A 13365-nucleotide genomic window follows, 5' to 3' on the forward strand; every position below is an offset into this window, starting at 1 on the left:
GAATTATCTGCATATATATGATTTGTTAAGTCATATATTGTATTAAAGTAATAGGAAATTACTGAATTATTAACATTTTGTTACCCAGAAAGAGAGTTCTGTCTTTATAACATTTAAAATTACAGGCTGAGTTGAAAAACAATAATGATATTGGATTACTCTTAATATTTAAAATAAAATTATTAAACCATACTCATTAGCATACCATCATGAACAGAAAAACCCCATATTTAAGATGATTATACTTTTTGGGGGAATTGGTATTAACATCTACCCAGAAAAGCTTGTTATGTACTTAAAGTAAAACTAAACATCTACCTGACAACTCAATATACCTAACTGAATATATAGATTAAAATTTTCATATACTGAATACACTCCCATTAACAATATTTTAAGCCTTAGTCCTCCTAATATCTCACGAAGTTCAGCCAGCTTGGATGATTTATGTTACTCCTATACTGTACTTAAAGAGCACAAAACTCTTAACTGTTTGCTCCAGCTAATGTTGTAGAATCGATTTTGTTTGAAAAGTGAAACACCAGTATAACATGTCTGAATTTTCTCCAGCACTCCCCAACATTCTTTTTGACCAATGAAATTCATTAAATTTCAGAATTTAATCGTCAGAACCTGACGATGACCGAAGAAGGTCGAAACGTTTTTCGCTCTTCTATGTAAAATATTTTGTCAACCCAAACGAGCCGTTTTTGCATATATAAAGAAAAAGTTTGTAAAGTGAATTTTAATCCATCACCTTAATTTTGTACTTTGTCACACATATTCCAGTTTTGGTTACTTGTTTACTAAAGTATTAATGCTTAAGTTTAGTTTTTATTATGGTAAAAAAACACAAACAACATCGTTTTCACACTTTGTACTGTTGTCTTAATGGAAACTTAGTAAATCTCTTTCAGTGGTTCTTTACATTCTCAAACACTTTTACTAATTGTAGCACTTAAACTACATTAGGTGATTTTAAGTTTTACCTAGATGTAGTTAAAATGCATAAAATGTAAATATATATAAAAGGATGTTTTTTGTAACATTTATTATTTGTATTCTATACAAAAAATTACTCTGAGCACGTTTCACTTTGTTCCAGACAAATCTTACTCATCTGTGGAATCATCAGGTTTTCCCAGGTATTGGAAATGGAATTGCAAAATGTCCTTTTGATCCAAATGACAACGCAACTGCTGTTTGGGTTGGTAAGTAAAATGTGTTAATTTCTTGGTTATGTTTCTAGTCATAGATTATTTTGAAATTCTGAGTTTTTAGTGTTGTGCATTAATATATGCACTTTTTATGATGTTATATTTGATAGATTAGTTTAATCTAGAAATTTAAAAACAAAACAAAACAAAGACAATTACATAGTTCATATATATTAGCCTTGAATATATATCTCATTTAAAGTACTTTGGTAAGAGAAAATTAAACCCTGTTTTTTTTTAACTTTGGATTAAAACGTTCTTTTTATTCTAATGATGTTGGTTAGTATTTTATCTTTATGATTCTAAGAGAATGGATTAACACATAAGCTACTTGTGTTATACAACTGTACTTTTTACTTATAATAATAATTTATCCAAAAGTAAATGTTTTAGTTGTAGATGTATTCCTGTGATTTAAGATTAATATTCAAAGAAAGAATACATTAAAAATTATTTTGTCATTTAAGGAGTACCAAGCCTAAGATTGTCAAAATCTTATGTACTTGTGATGATTAAAAATTTATTTTACTTGAAGAATATTTAATGCTGTGCATTAATTTTTAGATTATTAGCTCATATTTAATGCACCATTTATTTATGTTCAGTGTAAGTTTTCCATATTACTTATTATTCATTCATTGTACACTTGAAACATATATATAATTACATATATTTGCCAACATGCCTTTAAGGTGTAGTACACTGAATGCGTGGACCTGTTTTTTTATATTATTTAACAAATGAGGTTTGTAGTTTTAAATTGAATGGAACTTTTTGATCATGAGGGGAAAATTAAAAGCTAAAAGTTAATTAAGGTCCTTGATTTTTAAGAATCTGCCAGAAGTATTGGAATATATTTATTTGTTTGAATAGAACAAGGAAACCCAGGAAGCTTCCCTGGACTTTACAGTGGTACTGTAGCTGAATTTAGTAGAGCTGACACTGTTATTTTCCGAACTGATCTTTATGATTTAGTAACAGGCAGAAAGGTTCATCGTTACAAGAGAACTATCAAATATGATTCCAAATGGCTTGACAGTAAGTATATCTAAAGTACAATCCCTAAACAATAGATATCAGCTTGTGTTATGAACACTGCTTTTGGTGAGTTAAATATAATAATATTTTTATCAATCATCACTAAAAGATTCATCAGTGATTGGTTTATTTTGTATTTTTGTTGTCTTTGTGTTTGGGAAAAGACGTTTTTGATTTTTCTTAAAGAAAGCCTTATTGGTGAAAGATGTAAGGTTTTTTATTGAGTTCTAACACGTTTAATGGCCCAGCGTGGCCAGGTGGTTAAGGCACTCGACTCTTAATCCAAGGGTTGTGGATTCAAATCCCAATCACACCAAACGTGCTCTCCCTCTTAGCCATGGGGGCATTATAATGTGATGGTCAATCCCACTATTCGTTGGTAAAAGAGTAGCCCAAGAGTTGGTGGTGGATGGTGATGACTAGCTGCCTTCCCTCTAGTCTTACACTGCTAAATTAGGGATGGCTAGCGCAGATCACCCTCATGTAGCTTTTAGCAAAATTCCAAAAACAACAACAACACGTTTAATAATTTTCTCTCTCTTTTTTTAAGTTTACCTGGTGCCTTTTCTGTTACATTATTTTTTCTTAATTTGGTATATGTGCTTTTCTTACAGAATTTGGATGTGTGCTTTGAGAATTTATCACTATGAATAATTATATTTTCACTCACATAGCAAAGTACATATGTGTAATTAAACTCTGAGTATAAGCAAATGAAATGAGTTCCTATTAAATAATTAAGATGTTTCTGCATGACATTGTTTAGTTTAGTTCTAGTTACAAAAATAATTAATTAATAATTAATACTTTTATTCTGGTCTTTTGAGTAGCTAAAGTTTTGTGTTTGGTATTTTTAGAACCACAGTTTGTTGGCTCGTATGACATAGGAGACTATGTTTATTTCTTCTTCCGAGAAAATGCTATTGAATACATCAATTGTGGGAAGAACATTTTTTCACGTGTTGCAAGAGTGTGCAAGGTAAGTCCTCTTAAACTTTTCTACTTGATGTTGAAATTCACAAGATCTTTGTAAACATACAAGAAACATAATAATTATCCAACTATTTACTACATACAAGATATATCTAGAGAGAGTAACAACTATTTCTACTGTTAACTATAAAAATACTCAAAAAATGCAACCTTGACTCCACAATTTTTTCTTTGACATTTGCAACAACCATTTTAAATTATGCATCAATGAATTTCTCACTTTCAAAAATATAGGTCTAAGTGCTGAGGTCCTCTTTCTATCCCAATTTGTTTGTGTGTTTGGCTAGTTTCAAAAATTCAATTTTCTATTATAGTAATGAAAATAGTTGACATTCAGTGTGAACTTGACCTTTGACATGCACTTACTCAAAGTTAAATCAAATAGTTCTTGGGGGACACTCGATTTTTGTGGCAAATTTAGTTGAAACCAGATGAAAACTTTTCTAGCCATGTGGTAAACCTTCACTTTTACCTTTACCTTCATACCAAACTCTCTATTTTTGTGATGTAAAAAACTTATGTTGATATAGTTATTGTGCAGCTGCTTATCGTACTTACCATTTCCTACATAATCTACATTCTTCTGATGAATCATTAGCATTTCTTGGCTCAAATAGTCTCGTGCTCTCAGAATTCCATAGCATTACTATGCTTTGCATTCTGTTTGTGTTTTGCACAATATGTGTTGGCTTTTGACCTCACACATTTTAATCCCTCTTTCAAACGTTCTGTCTGCTGGTACTTTAAATCTAAATTCACTTAATGATAGTTAGATAGTCCTTTAAAGATACTAAATCTATCTAAGAAATTTAATTTATAGCATTCACACACATTCAGGAAACAGGATCCTACCATTGGAAAGAATAATTAGAATATTTTTTTTAGTAAGAAAAATGAGAAATGTTGTAATTTTCAATTAAAGAATTATTTATCCTTTATGGCCAATTAATTTCTACATAAGGAAAGCACTGAGTGTGATTTGTGAAGACAGAAGATTATTTTCCCTACCACATCATCCTTATTACTCATCTTAAACCTTTTGTAGGATTTTAAATACTGCAAATAAATGTATTTATTAATGTACTTGCATTGTAATTCTAAACATAAACATATTATGTGGTATGCTAAGAGTGAGTAATGGATATAGGTTGCATTAACAGATCAAAGTACCTATTTGAATTTATTTATTTTTTTCATTAGAGATGTTTCATTTTCAGGAAAATTAATAGAAGGGTTGATTATATATATAGAAATACTCCAAAACTAATTGTACTGTTAATGTATATACCTTTAAAGATGACCTCACTTTTGGTATCTTTACATACATGTGAAGTAGTACATATGTGAAATTCTTGTGAAAATCTCTATTTAGCCATTTGTTTACTTTGTTTTAGTGTATAAATATTTTTATTCACATAACTGAAATAAAATTATATTTTTAGTTCATGTAGTCCCAAGAGAGAGAGACATTTCTTGCTACATTGTTTAAATTTTTTTTTTTCTGAAAGATAGTTATCTTAATTATATTACCTAACTTCTTTATTATTCAATAAAAAAGTAAAGCTGAAATCCAGTATTACATATTGCAGACTTAAATATTTACAGTGAACTTATTTTTTGTAACATTTTTAGGCTTATTAGTTTTCCAATACTTTGCTGGCTTTCAGCATTTAAACTGTAACTTCCAAAATATTATGATCCATATGTAAATAGTTCTTTTTATATAATTGTTTTGTCTCTTCATTGAGTTTAACTGTCAAGTTCTGCTACTGAATGAAAAGTTTATTTGCTATTCACTTGAAGGAGATAAAAAATAGATGAGAAATACTATTTTTCTACATATCTCAAATTTTGAGCTGAATTGTACATTTCCTCTTGACTTTGTTGTGTTTTCAGCTCCTATTATGAAGTTATTAGCATCTGTCTGCATTCACAGATAAAATTTCTCAAATGTCGTGGCTGTTTGCGGTTCATGATAGTATTAAAACAAGAAATTGCAGAATTCTGTCCAGTGTGTTAACAAATTAATTAAGTTTGAACTGGAGAAATTCAAGCATAGTGACTTTACAATAACTTGTCTTCTCACACTAAGCTCAGTTTTTAAATGTTCATAGATGAATATATGCAAATGGATATGAGGTAGAAAACGTTATATACAAAATTTTCATAAGCTGTGAGGCCCGGCACGGTCAGGTGGGTCAAGACGTTCGACTCGTAATCTGAGGGTCGTGGGTTTGAATCCTCGTCACACCAAATATGCTCGCCTTTTCAGCCATGGGGGCATTATAATGTGACAGTCAATCCCACTATTCATTGGTAAAAGAGTAGCCCAAGAGTTGGCGGTAGGTGGTGATGACTAGCTGCCATCCCTCTAGTCTTACACTGCTAAATTAGGGATGGCTAGCCCAGATAGCCCTCAAGTAGCTTAGTGCAAAATTCAAAAACAAACATAAGCTGTGACTCAACTGTTGGAAGAAAGTATTCTTATGTATATAATTCATTACCTTTCATACATTTCATTGTTATTCCTTTCAGCGAGATACTGGTGGGAAAAACATTCTGAATAATAATTGGGCATCATTTCTGAAAGCTCGTTTGAACTGTTCAATACCAGGAGAATTTCCTTTTTACTTCAATGAAATACGTAAGTATGTTAATTTGTATAGGTTTCAAAAGTGCATTAAATAAGTTATCAGTCTTGTTTAATAAGCTATCTAAAGACAGGTTGTAAGAAGCTTACAAAACTCATTTATTGAATTATGTAAATTTAATTATTAAACAGGACAGTCAATAGTTGCTAGATTTACATGACACTATTTAGGGTACAGCCAGGGGGTCCAATGACCACTCAAGTATCCTAAAAATTTTCATAACAAAAATTTGACTTAGCAGTGTCGGTCCGCCATGACCAGGTGGGTTAAAGCGTTTGACTCGTAATGTGAGGGTTGCAGGTTTGAAAGCCCCTCGCACCAAACATGCTCGCCCTTTCAGCCGTGGGGTCATTATAATGTGACGGTCAGTCCCACTATTCGTTGGTAGAAGAGTAGTCCAAGAGTCGACTATGGGTGGTGAAGACTAGCTGCCTTCCCTGTAGTCTTACACTGCTAAATTAGGGACGGCTAGTGGAGATAGCCCTCGAGTAGCTTTGTGTGAAATTCTAAAACGAAAAACAAACAAGAATTAGCAGTGTGAATTGAAAATAAAATTATGCTGAATAATAGATCCATTGGTAATTAACTTTACTATTTAAATGTCATTTTAGTGTGTTTTTTATATTGCTAATGCTTATCAGTTGTCAACTGTTGTTATTTTGATTAATAAACTGGATTTTCTTGCAGAAGGGATTTACAAAGTACCAGATGATGACAGTAGATTCTATGCTGTCTTCACAACATCTATGTAAGTTTGACAAAGATAAATTTATTAAACCTATTTCTAGCTTTGTTTAATTTTACTTTTAATTTTCATGAAGAGCTGCAGTCAGAAAATACATTTTATTGGATACTCAAAAGATGACCCCCAATATCAAAGCAATATGCTTGTGGACTTAAGATGTCAGAATTCAGGTTTCAATAACCATGGTGGGAAGAGCACAAATAACCCATTGTGTTTATTTACAAACAGCGGCAACTCCAAAAACTCAAATTATATTTATTTTACTCAGAACATATGTTTCTATTTTTGTAAATTTTTATTCTAAATGTTTACAGAGTGTTTTTATCACAGCTTGTAACAATACACTTCTTTACCACTAAAGAACCCAACCCTGTGGTATTTTGTACACAACTTTGAAGGACATAACACTTCCATGTATATGTCTGTTAAAGAAAAGAAACCACATAGATAAAAAAGTGCATTTCTTTTTTTTCCTTTTCACTTCCTTTTATTTACTGCACCATTTATTTCACACTTTACCCCTTTTTCTGATGGATTACAAAAAGTATCCACAGACTTAATAAGAAAGATTTTTTTTCAAAAGATTTCATTATCTGGTGGAATAATAATCCCCAGCCTTGCCAATAATCTTGGCTCCACTACCATAGTTTATGTCTGTATAATTTAAATTTTTGTTATTCTCCACTTATGAGATTACTTATGTTTCAACCTCGTACTTTAAGCACTTTTTTGTCAAATTAATTACTTACATTAAGAGCCTTAAGACAAATTTGGTCTATTTGTTTTTGTAAACGTTTCTTTGCACTTGTAATTTCTTTATTGCAATAAATTAAGGGTGTATTACTGTTTAGTTAAAAGTACAGGTTCAAATATATTTAACTCAAAATCTTTTTTGAAACTGAAGTTTCATTTATGTAAAATAATTTGTATGTGTATAGAAATTCCTGGTGTTATAAAAATACAAAAAAGTAATGTTAGCTTTTAAAAATACAACTTTTTAAGGTAATCTGTGGTATCCTATCCATTTTTTATACACCTAATCTATCCTGCTTATAAGATATCAGGATATTCAAATAATTAAAACTTCAGTATAACAACTTATTCCAGGAATGGACTAATAGGATCAGCCATTTGTACCTTCAGTCTGGAGGCTATTCAGGAAGTCTTCAATGGAAAGTTCAAAGAACAAGCCACATCCTCTTCTGCTTGGCTGTCTGTATTGACTAGTAAAGTACCAGAACCCCGCCCTGGACTGTGTGTTAATGACACCCAGACCCTTCCTGACTCTGTACTGACTTTCATACAAGGCCATCCACTCATGGATTCTGCTGTTCCTCATGATAATGGAAGACCAGTTTTTTATAAGCGTGATATTATTTTGACAAGCATAGTGGTAAACAAGATAGAAGTGGATGGAGTTCCATATTTTATCTATTATGCTGGCTGTAGTAAGTAAAGATGTTGTTGTATCATTTGGGTCTCAGTCTAGCAAGAAGTTAACTGCACTCCTATTGAATGTACTAAATAGTTGATTTGAAGATCCACCCATTATTATTTTTCTATATTGTATCTATTAAGCATTTGATGCCCAGAGATATTACAATGTTTTTTAATGAGAGTCAAATAGTTAGCTCAATAGAGGGGTGCAGCTGTTACATCATCTTCATGTAGGGTATCTAGTAAGTCACTTGAGTTATACTTCTATCATGATTTTCAGTGAATCTATGAAACAGTTGACTTACAACACCATTTACATTGGGTTTATACATTTGCTTTTGATTACTGAGTAACTGACTTTCATGTTGTGTTTAAAGTAGATTTTCTGTGTTGATTACTGAGTAACTGACTTCCATGTTCTGTTTAAAATAGATCTTCTGCTGCTATAATTGACTTCAGGTGTTTATTGTACTGCCTATATAGAGCAGTGAAATTGTTCATTTGTTTAATTACATTGTGTTTTATGCAAGCTTTAGTGGCAATTAACTTAATGACTTTGAACTTTGTTTCACTGCTCCGGCTTTAGTGAACAGTCGACTCTTTGAGTTTTATGTATCATGAATGTAGTATATTTTATCATGAAATACTGAACCATGCAGTCATTAAAATGTCATATTTCATTCTGGTATTCCATTATTTGAAAGGAAAAATGTGCTGTTTGTTTGTTCACATAATACTTTTGGATATTACTTTAATATATTTCTCAATATTTCTCAAGCATGAATTAAGAGAAAAACTGAAAGCTAGAGATATAATTCAATGCTTGATATATTTTCCAGCTCTCTTATTAAAGTGAAACAGTTAAAAGATTTTTATTATGTTCCACGCTTAAGTTAAATACCAGTTAAAGTTATATATTATTGTATATTAAAACTGTTAACTACTAGCTTAAACTGCAGGTTATCCACTGATAGTTAAGATTAAAAATACATCTATATCAAGATATCACATACAGTTCATTGAAACTTCTAATACATCTGTGGATTGGTTCAATAAAGCTTTTCACTACAAATGGACACCATACAAATGTATGTGCATATCTGAAACTATTCCTGTTAGTTATTGGCAGAAATTATTATATGTTTATAGTAAACGCAGTTTGAAACTATGGGCTGATACTTTAGCATTGTATATATATTCCTTAGGATCATAGGCTGGAATACAGGTGGTGAATATGTGGAACCTAATCTCCTTAATCTAAGGATGTATGAAAGTCATAAATGTGTTTAAGTATATCACATTTCTCGTAGGTCTCCTTTTGTTATATGACATATTATAAAAGCATGAAGAAAATGCCATTTGAGAAATCTACATGAAATGAACTATTTTGAAAAGCAATTTATGAAAAATTTAGAAACATTTTTGTGATTTAATCAGAGCATTTTCACTTGTAAGTTGTTTCTTGAAAAATGACTGAATATCAGAGTATATGTCACCAAAGTTTTTATAATACACTATATTCTGTGTTTTATTGAATTAAAATGTTTGCTATTTTAAAGTTTCAGTGGTTATATTAAATAAGTGTAACCACAGTTTATTTGAATGATTTGTTTTGTTTAAATTTGCAGCCAAAGGCTTGGTTTACAAGCTAGTGGAGTGGTATGATAGAATTGGAGAAGCACACTCAAATTTGATTGATGTATTTGAAGCAACAGTGCCAGAACCAGTAAGAGCCATGGAAGTATCTAGCAAGGTGTGTTTATGTATAAATCATATGAACAAAAATTCTAAAAAGAAATTCATTACTGCATTATATAAATGTATTATAACTGTATTTTCCTGGTGTAAACAAAACACTACAGTTTCTTTTGATGTGGAATTCTATGTCACAGTCTTGAACATGCTAATGTAAATGCTAAGGTACTTTTAATATTTGAACTATGTTTCTCCTTTAAACCTTGACAGGCTTAATTTTAAGATTAATAATAACCAAAAAAAAAAACGTATGGGACATCTGGTATATATTTAAAAAAATTGAATATTTTTTGTTTTGATACAAACAAATTATGGCATATTAAATATTCTGCACCTTGTTCTTCCAGAAGGTAATTACTATGACCTATTAAATAAGTACCCTCTGTTATTCCTAACACTTGCTTTAAAATAATGATATTTACAATATTGTGCAAAAGTGTTGGGACAAAACAGTATATTGTCATTCCTTCCACTTTATGAGGCTAATTCTTCCATACCATTACAGAATGTATATTTCAACACTATGGTAATGCTTCAATGATACCTGTTGGCAACTGAATGAACCAGGATGAGAATACTTATAATTCTGTAGAATTCTCATATACTCATGAGAGTTCTGCTTGAATGAACATAATGATGAAGTTTAGGATCTGAAGTAATTGCCCTGATAACCCCTTCCCCCATGCAGTGTCTTAACTATTTAGAAAGAAGCTAGCAAGTTGCAAGCATGTGGTATTGGTATATGCTAAAAGAAATCAATTTATTAGCATTCCACAAATAAACTTGAATAAAAACAGTTTAACACTATATAATGAATTTTGTTGTCATGCTAAACAAAACATGGTCAATAGAGTATAGGGTTCATATAAAAGCTTTACATAATGCTAATTGGACTCTTCAACAAATTGCTACAAACTTGAAATGTTCCCCAGACACTGTCAAGTACACCCTAGATTGTGAGACTGAGTCAGGTAAATTTGAAAATAGGAAAGGAAGAAGCAGAACACCTAAAGTCAATGATACTGGTGTTAAGTATCTTTATTTATGCAGCCTTCAGGAGAGGAGGAAGACTGCCACTGATCTCAAGCATGAGATAAACAACTGTGTACCAAATGAGGGAAAAGTTTCCAGATTTACACTATCAAGAAGTCTCAACAAGAATGGAATATTTGGACATGAAGCAGCTAAAAAATAAAGCTTTTACTTTGACCTCCAGATAATGTCAAGGGATTGAAATTTGCTAAAAAGTAAAAAATTAGACTGTTCATGATTGGAAAAGGTTGTTATGGATGGATGAATCCATGTTTGAAATATCTGGTTTAAAATGAAGATTTTACATCCTGCAGAAGAAAGAAACCACAATATATAGCACCTACCATGAAGCATATGGGAGGTGGCATGATAGTTTGAAGTTGTTTTTCTGTTGAGGTAAGAGGAGACATTTGTGAAATAGATGGAACAGTGGACCAAGACAGCTCAAGTACCATCAGATACTGATCTACCACAGTATACCTAGTGGTTTGCATATTATTGGTAAAGGATTCTACTACTAAGAAGATAATGACCCCAAACACTCGTCCAACCTATACAAAAATTATTTAGCTAAGAAAAAAGCTGCTGGAGTCATTCAAATAATGTAATGGCTCCCACAGAGTCCTGATCTAAACCCAATTGAGGAGATCAGAGAGTTGGTAGGTCCAAAACTTGATGAATCAAAATTCACTTTCAAAGAAACTTTATAGAGTGTATTAGAGACATTTGGAGTAAAATTCTGAAGGATACTTTGATTAAGTATCTTGCAACAAAGACTGTTTGCAGTTATTAAAGCAAAAGGAATACACACAAAATATTAACTGTTTGCTGAACTCAAGCACTTTCACTGAGTTTCTGTTGTAATAAATAGGAATATTAATAACAATTTGATATTTCACCTATGATTTTTTATTTTGTCCTAACACTTTTGCACAGTACTGTATGTATCCTGATAGATCTGTAATTCAAGTTAAGCAACAGAAAATTCTTATAATTAATACTTTATAAATATGAGAAACATAACTGAGGATATAACAAGTTTTCCATGAAGACAGTAATATCATGATCATTCAATATATTACTCTTTATTATAATAAGTTTATATATATATATATATATAAGCTTCATAGCTTATATAAGGGATTTTTTTTCAGGAAAATAATAAATACAAGGTTGCAATGCAAATTTAGAAATGCTAGAAAAATATAAATTTCTGTTGAACGAAAAAGTGTTGTTTATCCAGAATAATTCTTTAGTTCTATATGTTTATTTTTTTTTTGTTGGTGTCTTTCCTTCTGATTGCTATAATATATTTATTCTAGCACAACTCTTTATATGTAACATCAGATAGTGTTGTTCGGCAGTTTGACTTAATAATGTGCAGGGGTCGCTATGAAAACTGTTTACAATGTGCTCAAGACCCATACTGTGGCTGGGACAAGGAACGCAATGAATGTCGATCCTATGTGAGAGGGTGAGTGCTCGGACATATCCATACTTCATCCTTGATTAAATACTTTGTAGGTGTTTATATGTCTAGTGTGCTTTTACTTATGACTTTAATTAACTTAGCTCTCTGATATGAAACTCTTAGGATATGGGATGGTCCTGTGACAAAGTTCTAGATTTCAGACCCAAGTTCAAATCTGCATGATGTCACCAAGTACTTCCAACACTTTAAACTTTGAGTGCTTTGTTAGAGTGGGAGTTAATACCTTAACATGAAATAACGAAAAAAGTATTCAAAATAACTAAAAATACATGTCTGTGACAAAAACTTAATATCAGTTTTCAATGTTTCAGGCAAAAGCCCTTCATCAGGCAGTTTTAAACTGTGTTACCTTTAAATGTTCTTATAATTTCTAAGGCATAAATTAAATCAACATGTTTGAGAGCTATTACCACAGACATTACTGACTGTGATTTTAAGGTGACAACTCGGACTGAGAATATATGTATACACATACACACACATATTTGTATTACACTGACTACTTGGGCCTGGCATGGCCAAGTGGATAAGGCACTCGATTCATAATCCGAGGGTTCCAAGTTTGAATCCCCATCACACCAAACATGCTCTCCCTTTCAGCTGTGGGGGCATTATAATGTCACAGTCAATCCCACTAACTGTTGATAAAAGAATAACCCAAGAGTTGGTGGTAGGTGGTGATGACTACCTGCCTTCACTCTAGTCTTACACTGCTAAATTAGGGATGGTTAGCACAGATAGCCCTCTTGTAGTTTTACACGAAATTCAAACCAAACCACTGACTATTTTATCACATTTCCAAATCTAATTGTTTCATCAGGTATGTGATATCACAGGAGACAAACTACATAGTTTATTTCTATAAGCCATATATATTCATAGATTATCATAGTAAAATTTTATTTCAGTTAAATAACACCCTTTTTCTCCTCTTTAGACTCCTACAAGATGTCACCAATGCCACTCCTCAGATTTGTGAAAATTGTAAGTGGGACCTATTACTAG

The 13365-nt window shown here is 31.5% G+C and overlaps 1 protein-coding gene across 5 annotated transcripts in view; it reads left to right on the forward strand.

Moving 5' to 3' along the window:
- Positions 1 to 13365, forward strand: part of LOC143231916 (semaphorin-2A-like) — a 165348-nt gene that overhangs the window by 142743 nt on the left and 9240 nt on the right. For all 5 annotated transcript variants that reach the window (XM_076466747.1, XM_076466751.1, XM_076466748.1 and 2 more), the window contains 9 exons: positions 1106 to 1211; positions 2091 to 2255; positions 3113 to 3234; positions 5784 to 5892; positions 6587 to 6647; positions 7752 to 8092; positions 9710 to 9834; positions 12191 to 12342; positions 13298 to 13344. In XM_076466747.1, the coding sequence (XP_076322862.1) occupies positions 1106 to 1211; positions 2091 to 2255; positions 3113 to 3234; positions 5784 to 5892; positions 6587 to 6647; positions 7752 to 8092; positions 9710 to 9834; positions 12191 to 12342; positions 13298 to 13344 (1228 nt within the window). The remainder of the gene's footprint in view (positions 1 to 1105; positions 1212 to 2090; positions 2256 to 3112; positions 3235 to 5783; positions 5893 to 6586; positions 6648 to 7751; positions 8093 to 9709; positions 9835 to 12190; positions 12343 to 13297; positions 13345 to 13365) is intronic.

The sequence above is a fragment of the Tachypleus tridentatus genome, chromosome 11 (genome assembly GCF_004210375.1).
Source record: "Tachypleus tridentatus isolate NWPU-2018 chromosome 11, ASM421037v1, whole genome shotgun sequence".
NCBI classification, from domain to species: Eukaryota; Metazoa; Arthropoda; class Merostomata; order Xiphosura; family Limulidae; genus Tachypleus; species Tachypleus tridentatus.